The sequence below is a fragment of the Petromyzon marinus genome, chromosome 17 (genome assembly GCF_048934315.1).
Source record: "Petromyzon marinus isolate PM22_M1 ecotype Great Lakes invasive population chromosome 17, UKy_Petmar_22M1.pri1.0, whole genome shotgun sequence".
Lineage (NCBI taxonomy): Eukaryota > Metazoa > Chordata > Hyperoartia > Petromyzontiformes > Petromyzontidae > Petromyzon > Petromyzon marinus.
The window spans coordinates 9,745,453-9,768,737 of NC_133683.1; the positions used below are offsets into that span (position 1 = coordinate 9,745,453).

Sequence of the window (23,285 nt, forward strand, 5' to 3'; positions counted from 1 at the left end):
TGCAAGCAGCCATTCAAGCACCAATGAATCGACACCCGCTTGGTCCATCTTGGGGTATGCCACCTGCCCCAACGATAACAGGGCACTGCGGAAGGCGAGGGGCATCTCGGCCTCCCCCCGCTTCCGGGCAGCTAACCTGTGGCGGACAGTGGACAGCGGATCGTAAATAGACGCCATTTCAGCGAAGGCTCATGGCAGTGTGTCCCTTGCAGCTGGCGGGATGGCGTAAAATGCTGCCAAGGAGTCGTAGTCAAGAACCATGTGAAGCGTTCGTAGCGCCTCCACCTCCGTCCAGCCCGCCAGAGCGCAGTTGGCCGTGAAGCTATGTCGAAAATCCTCCCAGTCACCACGAGTGGCCGTGAACTCCCCGACAAACGGCAGCCATTGTTTGTGTGATGGAAGCACCAGCGGCTGCGTTGGCGGTCTATCAGGTGTGGCGGGCTCTCCATCCCCCCCGAACTGCAAGATGGCAACCTCGTGCGCGGGCTGTGCCCTCGCAGTTTCCCGCGCGGGCGGCAAAATGGCGGCTGCGCGCTCGGACCACATGGCCGGAGTTTCCTGCGCGCGTGAAACAGCGGCGATGGGGTCCTCACCCCGCGGCTCCGATGCCTCGATCAGATCTTCCAGGTCTAGCTCGGTGACCAGCGCTGCCGCGGCTTGTAAAAACTCTGCGAGGCGTGCGCAGCACGTCCCACGCTCTTTCCCTGGCGGTGGCGGAGCTGCGACGCTGTGCTCTTCCTGTCGCTCCGCCGTCTGCGTCGCCTCGTTCATCTTCTCCGGTGCAGCCATCCCCGGGGCTTTCTGGGGAATGATCCCCTTGTTGTCCTCGTCTTTCCAAGACGTCCTTGTAAGTTGCCGTCTTCTTGTAAACATAACACCTACCCTAGGTTTATCACTGAGTTAAAATTTACCACTTCTGACGCCAGTTGCAGTGTGTTTAATTTAGGCGCACACATGAACTTGGAGGCAACACGTTTATTTAACACAACAGGTAACTCTAACAGGATAACAACATAGGGTGGTGACCACCACGGCTAACTTAACTAACACTCGGAGGAATAACTATATAGTCGGACCAGGACAGCTAACAGGCTGCCTGGTCCACGCGTGAAGACCAGAAACCGAGGATCGAGGATGGCGACTTCATTCCCAGAGTTGAACTGCCGAGATTCCTCTCGGGACCCCGATTATAACTGCTCCGGCGTGGCCGGGCTCTGCCCTTGGCCACGCCCCCTTCCAGAACCCTCGTGGGGACTCTGGGTCCCGGTCACGTGATCCTCGCACCCCCAACTCGGGGTCCCCCTGCCCCTCTCGTCCGGTCACGTTTCCTCTCGGGTTCACCTGGCTGTCACGTCCTCACGCCACCTCTCTCTCAGTGACACCCGGGCTCCGCCCTTACAGGACCACTCCTCACTCGGCACTGTCGCTACACCATGGTGACAACCTCGAGGCCATTCCACCTGTTTTATTGCCAGAAAGAGTAAAACCTATTATTTTTTCATAATATGCCACGCCATGTGTGTTGTGTAGCTGTGGCAGTGTTTATAAACCAACGTGATTGTCCAAAAACATTTGCCAATAATTTACACCGCGGGCCTTAAAATATATATTTATATTTTTAAACGGCCATTCATATCACGATATGATTAAGGGTCATTGCCCGAAGCGTCGCCCAATATATAGGGGGTTGGGGGTTCTTTGGAGGCCGCGGGGTCACTGCTGGTCTCAGCTCCTCTCGGGAAGCCACAAGCACCATAAACAGTACAACACGAGGTACAGTACAACAACGTCCAGTACAACAACGTACAGTACAACACGAGGTACAGAACAACATCACTCTACTCATTCATCAATGCCGCTGTTGCGTTTCTTGTTATATGTGCTTTGCACCCCCGGTACGCGGGCAACGTTGGCTCAACGTTGGTTGACGTTGGGCTAACGTTGGCATGGCAACGTCAACGTTGGCTGACGTTGGGTTGGTTGAGGTCGGGCCACAATTGGCATGCCAACTCCAAACAACGTTGGTTCAACGTTGGTTTAACAGTGGCATGCCAACTTTGGCTGACTTTGGGTTGGTTGACGTTGGGCCAACGTTGGCATGCCAACGTCAAATAGCGTTGGCATGCCAACGCAGCATTGGCATGCCAACGCAGCATTGGCATGCCAACGCAGCATTGGCATGCCAACGCAGCATTGGCATGCCAACGCAGCATTGGCATGCCAACGCAGCATTGGCATGCCAACGCAGCATTGGCATGCCAACGCAGCATTGGCATGCCAACGCAGCATTGGCATGCCAACGCAGCATTGGCATGCCAACGCAGCATTGGCATGCCAACGCAGCATTGGCATGCCAACGCAGCATCACCAAATACGTTGCTTACTGTTGAGGTGCAATGTGGATGTGTACGGACCGCGTACGACCGCGTCTCAAGATGCAGCGCATATCTGGAGAGGGCACGCGCATCAGGATCATTTTGATATTCCACGAGCGCGTTGGCCAACAACCGGTCAAGCGAACAGAGACAATTCAAAATAAATTACTCTGCCGCGTGCGACTGTGGTCACCCAGAACAGAACCACGACTCAGTGCCTGATTCACAGTGCCTGATTCACAAACACGGAGGAGGAGACACCATCACAGGCATGATTCACCACCCCCCCTCTCCCGGACTCAATCATCAGGCTCATCGACCACCTCAATGTCAAATGACAACTGTTGGTCTCCATCAACATCAGCCATACTCAGAAGAAGAAAGAGATCTATGGAGGCACACTGAGACTCATAGACTCACATAGAGACCCATAGACTTGCAGCGATCGATAGATTCTCACTGAGACCCAAAGACTCACATAGAGACCCACGGACTTACACAGATATATAGATTCAGATACAAAACCATAAACTCACCCATAGACCCACATAGAGACCCATATACTCACACAGAGATGTATGCAAAGGAGGCAACTTCACAGCGGTATCCTCCACTACTGACGCAATTATCCGGCTCAACCACTTCAAGGTAGAATTAAAGTGGTTGCTCTACTACAACATACGAAGATGACGATGGCATGGGAATGTTTTAGAAGGATTTATTTTCAAAATGTGAGTGAAAAATAGGCTACAGGGCAAGGATTTGTAAACACGAGGGTGAAGGTGAAAGCAAAGCCTCCCCGTGGAGAGAGGCAGAGGAGAAAATCAGTCAACAGAAACAAGGGAAGGGAATTCTCAACAGTACAGCCAGTGGTGGGGAGTTCAGAGCAGTGGAGGAGTGACCTCCCATTGAGCGGCGAAAGACTGAAGCCTTTAGTTGCTTCAGTGGGGACCATGTGAAGCGGAGTAGATTGAGATGAAAGTGGAGGAATGGGTCTGGGAGAGTCCACGGAGGATCTCGAAGATGGTGGCAGTGATATCACCGGAGCTCTGGTACGGGAGCAGCCCAGTAAACATCTAACGTTGGCCCAACGTTGGCACGTTAACATGCGGCCCAACGTTGGCCCAACGTCTCACGTTTACTGGGAGGGCGTGGTTTTGCGTAGAACACGCCGTCGGAATGCAGCAACAGGAGCCTGCTGCTGTCACTTGCAGATAAATACCGGTCGCTCCCAGTAGACTCCGTTACCTGTATCGATGTCTTTCAGACCAAAGCCACGGCCGCGGGTTCACCGACCACGGCTCAGCTGCTGTTGACCCCCACAAGCAGAGTGTCTGTGGAGACCAAGAGCGATTGCAGTCGCACGTCACCAGCAGCAGCAGTTGCTGCTGCGGCTGCTCGTGTTGCAAAACCACCACCAGCAGCAGCCATCGCTGCTGCTTCGGGAGGTCGTCGTCGCCCCAGGTAGTGGTGACGTGGAGCGGCTGGGCGCAGCTGGATCCGAAGACCGGCACGGGAGCGGGCAGCATGCGGCGCGCGGATGGGACGAGACCCCACAGGTGAGCATATCTCGTCAACCTGTCACCCCATTGCCCTCATCCTCTTGAGACCCCTCTGCCTCCTTCACATCTCTCTGCAGAGCCACTGGAATGTAACATTTTGCATTGGTTTACCTAGGCCGGGGGGGGGGGGAGGGGGGGGGGTCGGCATCCAAACATCCAAAATAACAAGGAGAGCCGTTATCATTTTTTGTTCTGACTCGGTACAAAACTGAACATTTAAAAGAGCCACAATGCCAATATGAGTACGTACTGTACGTACATGACGTCACGAAGCAGTCCCTAAAGAGCCACATGGGGCTCTGGAGCTGCAGGTTGCCGACCCCTGACCTAGGCGATATTTCGAGGCTGTCTGACGAGAGGGCGTTTCAATATCTGGGAGGCGGGCACCTTGTTCCAGTGCGTAATTCAATTGTAGAGTCTGGCGGCATTCTCATACCTGGCATCCCCCTTATTACAGACCAATTCAGACCTCATTGGTCACCTCCGTGGCCTTATAAATCTCAACGATCATCCTACAAAGTCCCATCACAAGGGAGAAACACAAACATACAGACATTCTAATAAAGTATTAAAGCTTTCGTGACTGCATAAAATTACTCATTGGTTTTTTCGGTAAAGTCACGTATGTAGAAATACAATAAAATTATATTAAAACAAAAAACAATCACGACGTTTCGATCACAACGCAAGCGATCTTCATCAGGTGTCAAGAACAAATCACGGAGGTAAATACGACAAAAAGATGAGAGACGAGAATTCAACAAACCTGAAAAAACATTATGTGAAGCACATCCAGTCAGGCCAACAACACAGACACTTCCTGGCGGAAGTGGCGGAAGTGTCTAACTGTGTTGTTTGCCTGACTGGATGTGACGGAAGTGTCTGTGTTGTTGGCCTGACTGGATGTGCTTCACATAATGTTTTTTCAGGTTTGTTGAATTCTCGTCTCTCATCTTTTTGTTGTATTTACCTCCGTGATTTGTTCTTGACACCTGATGAAGATCGCTTGCGTTGTGATCGAAACGTCGTGATTGTTTTTTGTTTTAATATAATTTTATTGTATTTATACATACGTGACTTTACCGAAAAAACCAATGAGTAATACAGAAATTCTGTCACTAAACATAAACTATTTTACGTATTAATTTTGGTCATTGGTGTCAATGATGCTACTTATCATGCTTACTGTCTGTGATCCTGAATGCTGATGCTGCTGCTTGCTTGATAAGTGGATGCACACACACACTCATGTTGTAAATGTACAACAATACTCTCCTATGATATTTTTTGCCCATATTGAAACGGTTGTACCCCATATGGACCTGATAACTGAATTTCCCTGAACAAGCATACGGGGCAAACCGTATGGCTTGACACGGTACGCATTCTCAATGCGCCGCTGCTTTGCCCTGCTAAAATTGAGCGTCCCACGTGGACATTGAAATTGCGCTCCCCATGACGTTTTTACGAAACTAAACTAGTTTTTCCTTTACCACGTAAAGGCCCCACTGAGCTACGTAGCTCTTTTTTAAGAAGCGACCGGGTCACAAATGATAGCTCAACGAAGTGGCTTATCATCACGTGGACATTTACAGCGGTAGTCAAATAACTTGTAAGTGCGTGTTTATGAATGTGGAGGGAAAAACTGGAGGACCTGGAGAATAATCCACACGACTACGGGGAGAACATGCAACTCCAAATATAAATAAATCAGGGTCGGGATCGAACCCACGACCTATATACCAGGCGAGGAAGTTAACATCTCGCCACTGTGGCACCCCGAGCTTGAACCACCCACGAAGATTGCACCTTACAACTGCATGGCTGGACACTGGTGCAACGCCAAAAACGTATCCACACCATGCTGGATGATGAATGGACATTGTTGGTCACACTTCGCCATGCCGGTGAGTGCACGGTTGCTGAATCGGGTGGCCCAGGACCGGTGTAGACATCACTCGCCACTTGATGCATTGCTGTGGCCAGGAATCGCACTCGGGTCGCCGGGTTCATAGCGCAGCGTGGTAACCGCTGTGCCGTGCCCTCCACGCCAGATACGCGGTACCTCGATCTCCTTGGGAGAGTCGCCAAAGTTCGGCGAGCGATTATTACCTGAGCGAGGTCGGGCGACCGCCTTCTCCGGCAATGGCCGCTGTCAAAAGCCCATCGCTCGTATCCGATTCTCCCCCGCAGACGGCCGGAAGCCGCCAGCGGTGGCAGCAGCAGGGCCGCGTCGCCCATGCAGCGCGGGGGCGCGGAGCCGGGCTGCCGCAAGGAGGCGGCGGACAGAGGCAGCGGCGCGGACACCGCCGCCGGGGGTGGCTGCAGCCGGCAGCGGAGGAGGTGGGAGAGCCGCGACGCCTGCTGTGCCCCGCCGGGACCGCAGTCGCCGGGAGGAGAGCACGTGGGGGGGCACGTGGGGGGGCACGTGGGGGGGCACGAGGGGGGGCACGAGGGGGGGCACGGGCCCCGGCACACAACCAAACAGCGTGCGTCGTCCATGCCCCGCAACCAGAACAAGGTGGGCAGAGGCGTGCGCGCGTGCGCGTGTGTGCGTGCGTGTGTACGCAAATATACAGATCCCCCGTATAGCCTTAACAGACTATAGGGGCAAGTGCTGTTAGCAGGTACCTATGAAGGCCGGCGCGGCACACGAGGGGGTGGGTGGTCAACACCACGCCCGGCCGCCTTTGTCTCCCCAGTGGCGATGTTTTTACACACCACACCAGGTACTCATTTGAGGCAAGAGTCGACACACATCCGTGTATGTGTGTTGAGTGGTGACACGGTGGCACGGTGGCCTGGTGTCTAGCACGCTGCGCTACAAACCCGGTGACCCGAGTTCGAATCCTGCTCACAACCAATTATAGTGATAGCGAATATGAAAACCCGGTCCTGATCCTCGATAGATCGACTCAGCCTTAAATGAGGACCTGGTGTGGTGTATAGTAAACATTGCCACAAGGGATACAAAGGTGGCCCAGCACGGTGCTGGCCACCCATCCCCTCGTGTGCCATGCCAGCTTTCATAGGTGCTCGCTAACAGCACCTACCGGTAAGGGGATCTTTTTGTGTCCCAGCCTGCACGCCCGCCCCCCACACCACCGCTGGCTGAGAGCCGCGGCAGTGCATGCTCAGGATGCTGCTACTCGGTATGAGGAGGCACAGAGACGTGTGTGAGTTTCAGGCTGAATCCCACGCACATCTCCCCCCACCGTGGGATAAGCAGCCGCTGATTTAAGTTTCTCTCTCTGCCCTCCCGCTGCACTCTTCGCAGGAGACAGTGGAGGATTCTGAGATCGTCAGGTGAGTCTATCGTTACATTTGTAATTCCACCAAGGATTAGTTTGGTACGCAACTGTAGCTAGGTTTTAGCAACTGAGTGATTGAATTAAATTCTGACGATGCTGGAGAAGGGTAAAACAAACTGCAATTTTTCACAAATATTTTGAGTATCTGATTATAACTTCGAAACAAATCTTTTTTTTTTTTTTACAAATTTTGGCCCACGTAATTATTGGCTTCACTCAGCCTAATTCTTTCTGAGTTACTTTAAGACTTGTGCTAAACAGTCTTAAATATATGTTCCCTTCCATAATTGGAGCAAGTTATTTTATATTGAGATATTGGAGTGGTGGGTATTTCAGCCTTTGAGCTGTCATCTGAACACTTTTGTGAAAATAAACTGTCCACCATGGTATTCTTGGTTCTTTTGGTAAAGTCACGTAGAAGGGAAATAATAAAATAATTAAAATAAAACAAAATTCTCACGACGTTTCGGCCACAACGCAAGCAGCCGTCCTCAGGTGAAGAACAGAGCTGCCGGAAAGACAGCGTCCTAATGAAAAAAAAGAAAATTGTCCACCATGGTTTAACCTTAACTACCATGCAGCAGCGTCATCTAACGATGGAGCATGTAAGAGAAGGTGTCATTGGCAACGCCAACACTGGATTCCCATCAGCTGGGCATGACATGTAAACGCCTATGTGGTTCCAGGATCCGTTACCGAAGCAGCTCTTACTTTTGAGGCTGTGCTGGTGGTGCCGTTAGCAGGGGAGGGGATGAGAGGGTGGAGGATAGAGGGAGTGAAATGAGAGAGGTGGGTGCGGAGGAGGAAAGGTTTGAGTTAGAGGAGGTGAGGCTAGCGGAGGGAAGTCCGTAGGTGACTGAACAATTTTGGTTTCATCTTGTGATGTTCACGGGTTTGCTGCTCGCAGATAATCTGAATTGTGGTGGCATCCAGAGCCCGCTCTGGTGGTTCGAGTCCAGTGGTGCAACGATGCATTGACTCTTAAGCTCGTGGTAAATACATTGAATCACACGTGTAATGCCCAAATCCGGGCACATCTGCGTCCAATGGGTGATGCTCGAGCGTTCAGTAGTCAGGTGCCTCGTTTGTGAGGGATGCTCAGTCAGTCGAGGTTTTTAGGGTTCGTGTGAAAACACGTTTATTTTCTCTTGCGTACCCGTCTGTGTCGGGTGGTTTTTCTCTCAGTTTTAATGTTAAGGGCTTTTACTGGGATTGTGTTGTCAAGCGGCGTGAGACCTTGTGTGAATGACGCGATACTAAACTGAGTTTTACTTACTTTGAATCAGAGACCCGAATTAAATTCATGGCTAACATCAGTGATCAGAGATCTCTGAACCGGGAACTGGGCGTCCCTCTTTACCGACTCGCGCTGACCCGCACGGAGAGCCATGGTCAAACAACCCCCACAGCCAACACAGCACCGGGGAGGGCTTCATCCGGTAGTGGATTGACAAGCGGCCGTGATTGGACGTTGGCGAGATGTTAACTACCTCGCCTGGTATACAGGAGTTCGTGGGTTCGATCCCGACTCCAACACCTGCTGTATATTTGGAGTTTGCATGTTCTCCACGTGTTTACATGGATTTTTCTCTCCACATTTAGATTAAACATGCGTTTAGAGAATTTGGCTGCTATAAATTTCCACATGATAAGCCCACTTCGTTGTGGCCAGATTGCTTCTGAAAAAGAGTTATACAGCTCAGTGGGCCTCACCTGGTTTTAAGCTTAGTTTAGATTGGACATTGTTGGTCATGTGCTGACATAACCCCTCCACTCGCTAGAGGCCACTGTTGTCACACGTTGACCCAGGTCATCATTACAAAAAAAAACTAAGTAATTGAATAAGGTGAATAAAATTCACAATATTTAAAAACATTACACCGTGACCCTGATTCATAACAGCTCATTAAGTCACGAGGGAGTTAAATGTTTTTTATCCAATGATAACGTAGGAGTTGGAGCCGATCAACATCTGACGATAATTCATATAATTTCCAGTAAAAAAAAAACAAATCCCACAGCATGTTATGGCTCAAACGAGTATGGGAAAGAGCTCTTGAGCCATTTGGTGGAAATTCCACATTCCTAAAGCAGGGGCGAGCCAATCCCTCCAAAAACGACTGGTGAACTTTCCACAAAGTGGTATTCCACTCGTCGTTACCGTAGGGGATGATCATGGGGTGCGTTGACCCCTGGCTGGATATTGAGCTCTGGCCTGTACATTTCGTCACAGTGCGTGCCCGGTGGATCGTTTGTCAATGGGTTTCTGGGTCATTTATCCACACTTGGAATAGAGATAGGCAATGACATTGGCACAAATTAGGTTTGCGCTTGCCAATTGTAACGTCAACGGGGGGTGGCTCTTTAACAGCCCCTTTGGAGACCGTGGTAGCATTGTGAGGCCTGGCCCGTTTGTTTGCGGTCAGAATGAATGACCTTAACGGGCAAAAAGTTAATTTGCACAAATTGATTAGACTCTCGGCCCCTCGGGAAAGCTGCTAATGACAAAACAAAAATCAGGGCTAAAAAAATCTGTGGAAGCCACTCAGGGGTGGTAAACACCACCCATCACTTTCCTTCATGAAACTGACCACTTCGCCGTTAGTTAACCGCACCCCTACTGAGAACCTTCGGGCCTGGTTCATGTCACTTCGCTCACAAAACAGAGTTATGGTCAGGGGTTAAGTGAGCCTGTCGACGTTTCTCTAGGATTGGTAAAATGAGTAACAGTGAGAAGTTAAACAACGGTCGTGTTTAGGAAGCGACTTTTCTCTGCCATAGCACTGCATCTATGTGTATGCACGTGTCTCTCTGCACTAGGGCACTGTGCTAGCACTGTGTGTCTCTCTACACTAGGGCACTGTGGTAGTACTGTGTGTCTCTACACTAGGGCGCTGTGGTAGAACTGTGTGTGTCTCTGGACTAGGGCACTGTGCTAGCACTGTGTGTCTCTACACTAGGGCACTGTGCTAGCACTGTGTGTGTCTCTGCACTAGGGCACTGTGTTAGCACTGTGTGTCTCTACACTAGGGCTCTGTGCTAGCACTGTGTCTCTACACTAGGGCTCTGTGCTAGCACTGTGTGTCTCTGCACTAGGACACTGTGCTAGCACTGTGTGTCTCTCTGCACTAGGCACTGTGTTAGCACTGTGTGTGTCTCTGCACTAGGGCTCTGTGCTAACACTGTGTGTCTCTACACTAGGTCTCTGTGCTAGCACTGTGTCTCTGCACTAGGGCACTGTGCTAGCACTGTGTGTCTGCACTAGGGCACTGTGCTAGCACTGTGTGTGTCTCTCTGCACTAGGGCACTGTGTTAGCACTGTGTGTCTCTCTGCACTAGGGCACTGTGCTAGCACTGTGTGTCTCTGCACTAGTGTTAGCACTGTGTGTGTCTCTACACTAGGCACTGTGCTAGCACTGTGTGTGTCTCTGCACTAGGGCACTGTGGTAGCACTGTGTGTGTCTGCACTAGGGCTCTGTGGTAGTACTGTGTGTGTCTCTACACTAGGGCACTGTGTTAGCACTGTGTCTCTCTACACTAGGGCTCTGTGCTAGCACTGTGTGTCTCTCTACACTAGGGCACTGTGGTAGTACTGTGTGTGTCTCTACACTAGGGCACTGTGCTAGCACTGTGTGTGTCTCTACACTAGGGCACTGTGCTAGCACTGTGTGTCTCTACACTAGGGCTCTGTGCTAGCACTGTGTGTCTCTCTACACTAGGGCTCTGTGTTAGCACTGTGTGTCTCTACACTAGGGCTCTGTGCTAGCACTGTGTCTCTGGACTAGGGCACTGTGTTAGCACTGTGTGTCTCTCTACACTAGGGTACTGTGTTAGAACTGTGTGTGTCTCTGCACTAGGGTACTGTGGTAGTACTGTGTGTCTCTCTACACTAGGTCTCTGTGCTAGCACTGTGTCTCTGCACTAGGGCACTGTGCTAGCACTGTGTGTCTGCACTAGGGCACTGTGCTAGCACTGTGTGTGTCTCTCTGCACTAGGGCACTGTGTTAGCACTGTGTGTGTCTCTCTGCACTAGGGCACTGTGCTAGCACTGTGTCTCTGCACTAGTGTTAGCACTGTGTGTGTCTCTACACTAGGCACTGTGCTAGCACTGTGTGTGTCTCTGCACTAGGGCACTGTGGTAGCACTGTGTGTGTCTGCACTAGGGCTCTGTGGTAGTACTGTGTGTGTCTCTACACTAGGGCACTGTGTTAGCACTGTGTCTCTCTACACTAGGGCTCTGTGCTAGCACTGTGTGTCTCTCTACACTAGGGCACTGTGGTAGTACTGTGTGTGTCTCTACACTAGGGCACTGTGCTAGCACTGTGTGTGTCTCTACACTAGGGCACTGTGCTAGCACTGTGTGTCTCTACACTAGGGCTCTGTGCTAGCACTGTGTGTCTCTCTACACTAGGGCTCTGTGTTAGCACTGTGTGTCTCTACACTAGGGCTCTGTGCTAGCACTGTGTCTCTGGACTAGGGCACTGTGTTAGCACTGTGTCTCTCTACACTAGGGCTCTGTGCTAGCACTGTGTGTCTCTCTACACTAGGGCACTGTGGTAGTACTGTGTGTGTCTCTACACTAGGGCACTGTGCTAGCACTGTGTGTGTCTCTACACTAGGGCACTGTGCTAGCACTGTGTGTCTCTACACTAGGGCTCTGTGCTAGCACTGTGTGTCTCTCTACACTAGGGCTCTGTGTTAGCACTGTGTGTCTCTACACTAGGGCTCTGTGCTAGCACTGTGTCTCTGGACTAGGGCACTGTGTTAGCACTGTGTGTCTCTCTACACTAGGGTACTGTGTTAGAACTGTGTGTGTCTCTGCACTAGGGTACTGTGGTAGTACTGTGTGTCTCTCTACACTAGGTCTCTGTGCTAGCACTGTGTGTCTGCACTAGGGCACTGTGCTAGCACTGTGTGTGTCTCTCTGCACTAGGGCACTGTGCTAGCACTGTGTGTCTGCACTAGGGCACTGTGCTAGCACTGTGTGTGTCTCTCTGCACTAGGGCACTGTGTTAGCACTGTGTGTGTCTCTCTGCACTAGGGCACTGTGCTAGCACTGTGTCTCTGCACTAGTGTTAGCACTGTGTGTGTCTCTACACTAGGCACTGTGCTAGCACTGTGTGTGTCTCTGCACTAGGGCACTGTGGTAGCACTGTGTGTGTCTGCACTAGGGCTCTGTGGTAGTACTGTGTGTCTCTACACTAGGGCACTGTGTTAGCACTGTGTCTCTCTACACTAGGGCTCTGTGCTAGCACTGTGTGTCTCTCTACACTAGGGCACTGTGGTAGTACTGTGTGTGTCTCTACACTAGGGCACTGTGCTAGCACTGTGTGTGTCTCTACACTAGGGCACTGTGCTAGCACTGTGTGTCTCTACACTAGGGCTCTGTGCTAGCACTGTGTGTCTCTCTACACTAGGGCTCTGTGTTAGCACTGTGTGTCTCTACACTAGGGCTCTGTGCTAGCACTGTGTCTCTGGACTAGGGCACTGTGTTAGCACTGTGTGTCTCTCTACACTAGGGTACTGTGTTAGAACTGTGTGTGTCTCTGCACTAGGGTACTGTGGTAGTACTGTGTGTCTCTCTACACTAGGGCTCTGTGCTAGCACTGTGTCTCTGGACTAGGGCACTGTGTTAGCACTGTGTGTCTCTCTACACTAGGGTACTGTGTTAGAACTGTGTGTCTCTGCACTAGGGCACTGTGCTAGCACTGTGTGTCTCTACACTAGGGCACTGTGTTAGCACTGTGTGTCTCTACACTAGGGCTCTGTGCTAGCACTGTGTGTCTCTACACTAGGGCACTGTGCTAGCACTGTGTGTGTCTCTGCACTAGGGTACTGTGGTAGTACTGTGTCGCTCTACACTAGGGCACTGTGTTAGCACTGTGTGTCTCTCTGCACTAGGGCACTGTGCTAGCACTGTGTGTGTCTCTGCACTAGGGCTCTGTGCTAGCACTGTGTGTGTCTCTACACTAGGGCACTGTGCTAGCACTGTGTGTGTCTCTACACTAGGGCACTGTGTTAGCACTGTGTGTGTCTCTGCACTAGGGCACTGTGGTAGCACTGTGTGTGTCTGTACTAGGGCTCTGTGGTAGTACTGTGTGTCTACACTAGGGCACTGTGTTAGCACTGTGTCTCTCTACACTAGGGCTCTGTGCTAGCACTGTGTGTCTCTCTACACTAGGGCACTGTGGTAGTACTGTGTGTGTCTCTACACTAGGGCACTGTGCTAGCACTGTGTGTCTCTACACTAGGGCACTGTGCTAGCACTGTGTGTCTCTCTACACTAGGGTACTGTGTTAGAACTGTGTGTCTCTGCACTAGGGCTCTGTGCTAGCACTGTGTGTCTCTGCACTAGGGCTCTGTGCTAGCACTGTGTGTCTGCACTAGGGCTCTGTGCTAGCACTGTGTGTCTGCACTAGGGCACTGTGTAAGCACTGTGTGTCTCTGCACTAGGGCACTGTGCTAGCACTGTGTGTATCTCTGCACTAGGCACTGTGCTAGCACTGTCTGCGTACTTGGGAGCGGTGGTGCAGTGGTTACCACCTCCGATTAGCACGGTTGGCAACGTACTGCGTGAAAGAAGTTCAACGTACAGTGCATAGCGCACTGCACTACGAACGTGGCTACTCCAGTGCAATTTCCCGCGACTATCATCCGCCACTCGTCTTTCGTACTCCGCTAAGTCAACTCACTCTACAATAAGTACGTGGTGCAGTGTGTCTGTGTGTGTGTATATATGTAGTGCCGTGAATTCACTCGGACGACAACCGTCTCTTTTTCCTCCGTCACTTTTATTCCATCGTTCCGTACACACAGTAATTCTCTCCGTGCTCCGCCAACTCGGACACTCCGATTTACTTCAGCATCGTCCGTGCATCCCCTTCCAGACACAGTGTTCCTTCCTCTATCTCTTCACACACAGTGTCTTCCCTTCCACACACAGTGGTTCGTCTCCTATCTCCTCACACACACAGTATCGCCGCTATCGCTTCACACGCAGTGACTTCCCTTCCACACACAGTGGTTCTTCTTCTATCTATTCACACACAGTATCCTGTCTGTCTATTTACACACAGTGACTCCATCTATCTATTCACACACAGTGACTCCATCTATCTCCGCTAACGCTGACTCTCCCTATCGCTATTAACTGTCTTTGGGGTTCGGCTCTCTATCGATTCTTCCCTAACATTCCAGCTGTCTTCTTCGTATCTCTCCACCTCTCGCCAACAACTGCCCAGCAACAACTCTCCTCTCCGTTCATATCACCTCGCGTTTTATCCCCTCTCGCATTAGCCTTAATTAATTGCCACGTGGCTCGCTGGCCGTTTTCCGCCAGCTCGCACCTGTCCCCTCCATCAGACATCCAGACGCCACCACTTAACACTAACAGCCTCTCGACCAATGACAGCCCTCGTGCCACGACTCCCTTAATTACTTCGGGTTGTTTACGCCACCCGCGACTCGACCACCTGTTCGACCTCATGTGACCCGTTCTCCTTGTCTGTCTGTATGTACTGTATATGGCCAATTCCTATGCGTATTGTTTACTCCACTACATCACCCCCCCCCCCCCCCCCCATGATGAAAGAACCTAGCCGTCCCCGGCTACGATATACTCGAATTGGAGTAGTGGAGTGAAGCGGACCGAACGATGACAACATATATACATAACGCATTTGCAATATACAACCATTTTGTACAATCACGCAACGACATGCACACAACACCTTTATACAGAATTCCCAACCCCCAAAGTCAATGTATAGTTTTCCTCCTGGAACGGGTTCCCGCTGCCGGTCCATCTCCCCTGCACGGGATACCCTGCGGTAAGGGAGGGCCTCGCTCGTCTTGCCAATGAACCCTGCGCTCATCCCTGTCCCAGCGACACTCAGCTGGCGGGGCTGTCCGTCGTTCACGGTCGGGACGGCCATTGGTCCGGATCTGTGGCCGTTCAATCGGCGTCCGGTCGGTAACCCTGCCCAAAAAGGGCGATCCTGCAGGCACACGGGGGACAGATCTCTGGGACACGCGCACTTGTGACCTCCCCACCGGTTCGTCGGACACATCCAATACAGGCCGCTCTCGGATGGGGGATGACGCATCATATGGTAACACAAATTTCTTCAGGCGCAATGGGTGAACAAACCATGTCCGACGACCGAATTTTATTCGCACACTCTGATCCCGTAAAACCTCCACAATATCAACGTGCCCCTGCCAGGGGCGGTGAAACTTCGGGGACGTTACCACCGGCACCATGGGGCAGTGCAACCAGGCTTTATCTCCAACACTCCACGGCTCTCGTGGCCGCTGCCTGCCGAACAATCTTTCGTTAGCGGCTTGTCGTCGTGCCGTATTTTGCAACGCAGCCTCTCGGGCTTCCGTTAGACGGTCCAAAGCCACCTGCATCGGAGCAGGCACCGTCGTAGATTTCTCCCATTTTCGAATTCCCAATTTCACAATAGCCGGCGCTTCCGGTTCCCGTCCATACATCAGAAAAAATGGCGAGTACCCCGTTGAAGCATGCGGGGCCAATCTATACGCGGCCAGCGTCGCTGCAACATGCAGATCCCAATCATCTTGAGCGGTGTTTACTTGGTGACAAAGCATGGACGTCAGCGTCCTATGCAGCCGCTCGACCATCCCGTCAGTCTGCGGGTGGTACGGGGACGTCCGGATCTTTTTGGTCCCCAGCGAGTCACACACGTCCTTAATCAATTTCGATGAAAAATTTCTGCCTTGGTCAGTAAGCAAATGTTCCGGGGCCCCCTTATCTAATATGTATCCATTCAAGAAAGCCTCAGCGATCAACGTCACTGACTGGTCTACTAGCGGCCATGCCATCGGCCAACGAGTTAAATATTCCACCCCGACGAGCAAATATCTGTGACCTCGGGGGGTGACGGGGAACGGACCCAAAATATCCAGTGCCACAATTTCGTTCACTCTTGAAACTTGAATCGATTGCAAAGGGACACGATATGGCCATGCCGGCGCTTTCCTCCGTGCACATTCCTGGCACGCTTTTACATGCTGTTTCACATCATTAAACATTCCCGGCCAGTAAAATTCACTCCCCACCGTCAACGTGGTCTTCTTCTCCCCCACATGCAGCAATTTCTCATGTACCTCGTTAATCAGTTTCCCCCGCAACACCTTCGGGACAACAATACAAAATTTTTGTGCTTCCACATCCCAGCGAACAAGCAACCCCTCCGTTAACATCAAAAATGGGCGATCCTCCGATCCCCTTGAACGAGAGGCACGCAGCCTCATCCTGGTCAGCGAGGAATCTTCCACCTGCAGTTGCTTCCACTGCTTCAATGACAACCCCAACAGTCCAATTTCTGCTCCAGGGATTATCCCTGGTACCCCCGAACCCGCTGCAGCGACCGTTTGCAGAACCTCCTGCAGCGGCGGGCCGCAACGCAGCGAGCCCTATTTGCACCGACACGTCTCAGCCGGTCGCGGCAACCTCGACAAAGCATCAGCGTTTACATGGTGCGTCCCTTTCCTATGCTGGATCGTGAAAGAGTACTCCTGGAGGGTCTCAATCCAGCGAGCCATTTGCCCCGACGGCTGATCCACGTGCAGCGAGTACTGTAGCGCCGCATGATCAGTGCGGATAAAAAATTCCCTGCCGTATAGATACGGTCGGTACTGGCGCACAAAATGGACAATCGCCAATAATTCCCTACGCGTCACACAGTATTTTTGCTCCACCGGCGATAACACCCGGCTGCCATATGCCACCACTCTCTCGACGCCATCAACCATTTGTGACAAAATCGCGCCTATGCCCGTATCACAGGCATCCGTGTCAAGTATAAATTGCTTCGTAAAATCCGGGTATCCCAACGGCGGTGCGTCCGCCAGTGCGGCCCGCAACGTTTCAAAGATTTTTGTTCAGCAATCCCCCATTGAAACTTTACACCTTTCCCGGTCAGCGTATGCAATGGTCGAGCAATCGTGGCAAAATCCTTAACGAACCGCTGATAATACGACGCAAAGCCCACAAAGCTACGCACTTCCCCTGCTGTTTTCGGCACTGGCCATGTATGCACACAACTTGTCTTTTCCGGATCAGTGGCCACTCCTGACGCACTAACGATGTGCCCCAAAAACTTCACCGATGTTCTCAACAATTGGCACTTCTGTGGTTTCAATTTCAATCCAGCGCGCCGCACTCTGCCAAAAACGGCGCGCAGCCGTTGCAAATGTTCATCGAAATTCCTACTCAAAACAATCACATCATCTAAATATATCAAGCATGACTCCCACTGCAGGCCCGACAACACGAGTTCCATTAATCGCTGGAAGGTCGCCGGCGCTGAGTGGAGTCCCATCGGGAGCACGTTATATTGATACAATCCTTGTGGTGTCCGAAATGCCGTTTTAGGTCTTGACTCTTTATCCAGGGGCAATTGCCAAAAGCCCGACAACAAATCGAGGGTCGAAAAGATTCTGGCGCCGGACGGGGCGTCCAGCGAATCATCAATTCGTGGAAGCGGGTATGCTTCCGCCACCGAAACTTTATTCAATTTCCGATAGTCAACACAAAATCGCATGGTTCCGTCACGTTTTTTAACGAGGACAATAGGGGCTCCCCATGGGCTGGACGATGGGGCGATAATATCCCGCTCTAGCATTTCATCAACAGATCGCCAAATACATTCTTTCTCAAGAGGACCTACACGATGCGAATTTAACCTGATCGGGGGTGCGTTCCCCGTGTCAATACGATGCTGCAACAACGTCGTTCGACCCACGTCGTATTTCCCTGAACTGAACACATCCTTAAATTCCACTAGCAACGCATGCAAACTCGACCGTTGCACAGGCGATAACTCTGGGTTTTGTTTGTAAAGATCCCTTAACCATTACGGATCATCCTCCTCCCTCGACAACATTTCATCCTGCCCCATAGCAAAACATGTTTTTGCTTCTGGACCCGGCGCACCCGTTGCGTGCGCCAACGTAGTGCCCCCTTGAATAACAACCTCTTCGTGCCCCGCGTTTACAATTTGAATGAAGGGATCACAATAAGTTGGTATTATGGTCATAGCTCCTACCACGGTGGGCATTCTCGACACAGCATTTGAGGGTGTCAACAGCACTCCCTCCTGTAGCTCATCCCAAGGCAATTCCTTCTTTAACCGTAGCGGTACCAATATTTGCGATGCAGGCGGAACGCGTACGGTGCGGCTCACCATGGCCTGCACCACAGCATTCGCCACCGCAAATTTCGAAGGCGTCCCCAAAAATTTCATACATTTCCCCGACGGTAATTCCAAACAACCTTTTTCCACTGAAATCTGAATTGGCATCTTTTGTAAAAAATCCGTGCCCAACAAACACGGTACCGCCAAGGCCGTTGAAACCCAAAACACTTCCTGTCACAATAACCTCCCCAATTTGAATTGTCGCAACCACGCAGCCCATAATGCCCAAACTACCCCCGTTTGCCGCTACACATGGCCCTTCCACTGGCGCTAACGATCCAGGCGACGTCGGCAGCGACCGAAAAGTTTGCAACGAAATGAGAGTTGCCGATGCCCCGGTATCCACAATAACCCATACCATAACACCTTGAATACATGCCATCACATCCGACGATCCCGGCGCGGCCCCCAACACACGATGTACCAACGCGCCCCACATATCCCGGCCATGAGTACTCTCCGAACCCGATGAATACGGTTGAGATGACATGGATGAGTGATGTGGATAGGGCGGCCGTGTATTGAATGCATCTCGACTCACCCGGGATCCTTGGTCTTGGGGGAACCGCCCGCCGTAGTTGTTCGGCACCCACGGAGGACCACCTCTTCGTCTCCAGCAGTCGCGGGCGAGATGACCCCTCCGCCCGCACCCATAGCATGTCCGATGCACGCCGTCTCCATATGCCCCGGGACGACGCCGTCGGTCTCCGGTCGACACTCCGGCCGCCGCTGGCATCGGCGGCGCCTCGTCCACCACCACCACCACCATGCTCGCAGCCCCGGCAGGGGTCGTCAGCGACGGCTGCGCTACCGCCGCCGCTGGTTCGTCTCGTATATCAAGGTTGACTTGTATGTTCCTGGCGATCAGCAACGATGACACGTCGTCGTCATCATCCTTGTCCGGGAGCGACAAGACGACTTTCAGTTCCTTCGCCAGCTGTAACATCTTCTCTTGCAGCAGGGAGTCCCAGCCCTCCTCGTCCATCGCCGGGTACGCAACCTGGGCGAGGGCCAGCAAGGCGCTGCGAAATGCCAGGGGGGACTCCGTGGCCTCCCGTTTCCTCTGTTGAAATCGACGTTTGGCGACCGACCGCGGCTCATAGACCTTCCTCATTGCCGCAATAACACCGTCCAATGTTTTTCTGACAGCGGCAGGGAGTCCGTTAAAAGTCGCCAGGGAGTCATCATCCAATGCTGTTGGCAGTGCTCGTAACGCGGCACTCTCCGTCCAATTCAGGGACTTGTAAGCCGCACGGAATCTTCGTATGAATGCCGTCCAATCTCCCACTTTGGCCTCAAATCATTGTACGTGTAGCCGTCGTGGCGGTCCCTCCGACTGGTCGTCTTCGTCGTCAGAATCTTCCAACCGCTCCGGCTGAGCGGCAACCTCCGGCGGTGGACCCGGTATGGGTAGTTGAATGCGGTTCTCCGTCAAGAAGTTCTGGAATTCCTCCGACAACTTCTTCATTCTGGCCTCCCACTGGGTCATGAGGACTCGCCAATCCTCTGGTGATCCCGGGCCTTCAGCACCACCCGAACCGCTGTCACCGTCCGGAGTACTGCCGGCCATCTGGCCGGGCTGCAAATCGTCATTGTCGCTGTCGCCGCCCGAGTCCACTAGCACATTTATTTTCTTTGCCGCTTTCCTTGACATCGTGGCATGTTCCGTACTTTTTCTGACACCAAATGTAGTGCCGTGAATTCACTCGGACAACAACCATCTCTTTTTCCGCCGTCACTTTTATTCCATCGTTCCGTACACACAGTAATTCTCTCCGTGCTCCGCCAACTCGGACACTCTGATTTACTTCAGCATCGTCCGTGCATCCCCTTCCACACACAGTGTTCCTTCTTCTCTCTCTTCACACACAGTGTCTTCCCTTCCACACACAGTGGTTCGTCTTCTATCCCCTCACACACAGTATCGCCGCTATCTCTTCACACGCAGTGACTTTTCTTCCACACACAGTGGTTCGTCTTCTATCTCCTCACACACACAGTATCGCCGCTATCTCTTCACACGCAGTGACTTCCCTTCCACACACAGTGGTTCTTCTTCTATCTATTCACACACAGTATCCTGTCTGTCTATTCACACAGTGACTCCATCTATCTATTCACACACAGTGACTCCATCTATCTCCGCTAACGCTGACTCTCCCTATCGCTATTTACTGTCTTTGGGGTCCGGCTCCCTATCTATTCTTCCCTAACATTCCAGCTGTCTTCTTCGTATCTCTCCACCTCTCGCCAACAACTGCCCAGCAACAACTCTCCAACAACAACTCCCCAGCCGCAACTCCACTCCGTTCAAAACTACCTCGCATTTTATCCCCTTTCGCATTAGCCTTAATTAATTGCCACGTGGCTCGCTGGCCGTTTTCCGCCAGCTCGCACCTGTCCCCTCCATCAGACATCCAGACGCCACCACTTAACACTAACAGCCTCTCGACCAATCACAGCCCTCGTGCCACGACTCCCTTAATTACTTCGGGTTGTTTACGCCACCCGCGACTCGACCACCTGTTCGACCTCATGTGACCCGTTCTCCTTGTCTGTCTGTATGTACTGTATATGGCCAATTCCTATGCGTATTGTTTACTCCACTACATATATATTCACCGCACCACCAGGCGTGGTGTCAGCCACACCGGCCCCCCTTGTGATGGCAGTGACAGGCCCTGGCCCCGACAGCGCGCGTACGCCAGGCGGTGGGGGATCCTTGTGCTTGTCGTCGTGGCTGCGTGCACCAGGGCCCTGCGTCAGCGCTGCGTGGAGCTGGCGGGCGCCGTGGACGGCGAGCGGCAGCGGCGGGGCCGCGGCGCGGCGCGCCACGAGGACGAGCGGCGGCACTTCGCGTGCGAGCTGCAGCGCCTGCGCGCCGAGCTCCACGGCACGCGGGAGCGGCACAGCCGGTAGCAGCAGCAGCACCATCATCAATCATCAGCACCATCATCAATCATCAGCACTAGTATCATCAGCACCATCATCAATCATCAGCAGTAGTGTCATCAGCACTAGTATCATCAGCACCATCATCAATCAGCAGTAGTATCATCAGCACCATCAACATAATCATCAGCAGTAGTGTCATGAGCATCATCATCAATCATCAGCACTAGTATCATCAGCATCATCATCAATCATCAGCAGTAGTATCATCAGCATCATTAACATAATCATCAACACTAGTATCATCAGCATCGTCAACATAATCATCAGCAGGAGTGTCATCAGCACCATCAACATAATCATCAGCACTAGTATCATCAGCATCATCATCAATCATCAGCAGCAGTATCATCAGCATCATCAACATAATCATCAGCACCATCATCAATCATCAGCAGTAGTATCATCAGCATCATCATCAATCATCAGCAGTAGTATCATCAGCATCATCAACATAATCATCAGGTGTAGTGTCATCAGCACCATCAACATAATCATCAGCAGTAGTATCATCAGCATCGTCAACATAATCATCAGCACTAGTATCATCATCATCAACATAATCATCAGCTGTAGTGTCATCAGCATCATCAACATAATCACCACCACTAGTATCATCAGCATCATCATAAATCATCAGCAGTAGTATCATCAGCACCATCATCAATCATCAGCAGTAGTGTCATCAGCACCATCATCATCAATCATCAGCAGTAGTATCATCAGCATCATCATCAATCATCAGCTGTAGTGTCATCAGCACCATCAACATAATCATCAGCAGTAGTATCATCAGCATCGTCAACATTATCATCAGCAGGAGTGTCATCAGCACCATCAACATAATCATCAGCACTAGTATCAGCATCATCAACATAATCACCAGCAGTAGAATCATCAGCACCATCAACATAATCACCAGCACTAGTATCATCAGCATCATCAACATAATCATCAGCAATAGTATCATCAGCACCATCAACATAATCATCAGCAGTAGTGTCATCAGCATCATCAACATAATCATCAGCAGTAATATCATCAGCATCATCAGCATCATCAACATAATCATCAGCTGTAGTGTCATCAGCACCATCAACATAATCATCAGCAGTAGTATCATCAGCATCATCAACATAATCATCAGTAGTAGTATCATCAGCATCATCAACATAATCATCAGCACTAGTAACATCAGCACCATCAACATAATGATCAGCAGTAGTATCATCAGCATCATAAATCATCAGCAGTAGTATCATCAGCACCATCAACATAATGATCAGCAGTAGTGTCATCAGCATCATCAACATAATCATCATCAACATAATCATCAGCTGTAGTGTCATCAGCACCATCAACATAATCATCAGCAGTAGTATCATCAGCATCGTCAACATAATCATCAGCACTAGTATCATCAACATAATCATCAGCAGCAGCATCATCAACATAATCATCAGCAGGAGTGTCATCAGCATCATCAACATAATCATCAGAAGTAGTGTCATGAGCATCATCAACATAATCATCAGCACTAGTATCATCAGCATCATCAACATAATCATCAGCAGCATCAGCATCAACATAATCATCAGCAGTAGTGTCATCAGCATCATCAACATAATCATCAGCAGTAGTGTCATCAGCACCATCAACAATGATCAGCAGTAGTATCATCAGCATCATCACCATAATCATCAGCACTAGTATCATCAGCATCAACATAATCATCAGCAGTAGTATCATCAGCATCGTCAACATAATGATCAGCAGTAGTATCATCAGCATCGTCAACATAATCATCAGCACTAGCATCATCAGCATCAACATAATCATCAGCAGTAGTATCATCAGCAT

The 23,285-nt window shown here is 51.2% G+C and overlaps 2 protein-coding genes across 2 annotated transcripts in view; both read left to right on the forward strand.

The window, feature by feature from the left end:
- The window catches only part of LOC142924852 (uncharacterized), a 42,264-nt gene extending 35,929 nt beyond the window's left edge, over nucleotides 1-6,335 (forward strand). The window contains exons 3-4 of the mRNA XM_076067746.1: nucleotides 3,643-3,934; nucleotides 6,131-6,335. The gene's annotated coding sequence lies outside the window, so the exon portion shown is untranslated. The remainder of the gene's footprint in view (nucleotides 1-3,642; nucleotides 3,935-6,130) is intronic.
- Nucleotides 6,336-6,392: 57 nt separating this feature from the next.
- LOC116943373 (uncharacterized) overlaps nucleotides 6,393-23,285 on the forward strand; it is a 42,214-nt gene continuing 25,321 nt past the window's right edge. The window contains exons 1-3 of the mRNA XM_032956212.2: nucleotides 6,393-6,458; nucleotides 7,215-7,243; nucleotides 21,227-21,388. Of these exons, the coding sequence (XP_032812103.2) occupies nucleotides 6,438-6,458; nucleotides 7,215-7,243; nucleotides 21,227-21,388 (212 nt within the window). The 5' untranslated portion in view covers nucleotides 6,393-6,437. The remainder of the gene's footprint in view (nucleotides 6,459-7,214; nucleotides 7,244-21,226; nucleotides 21,389-23,285) is intronic.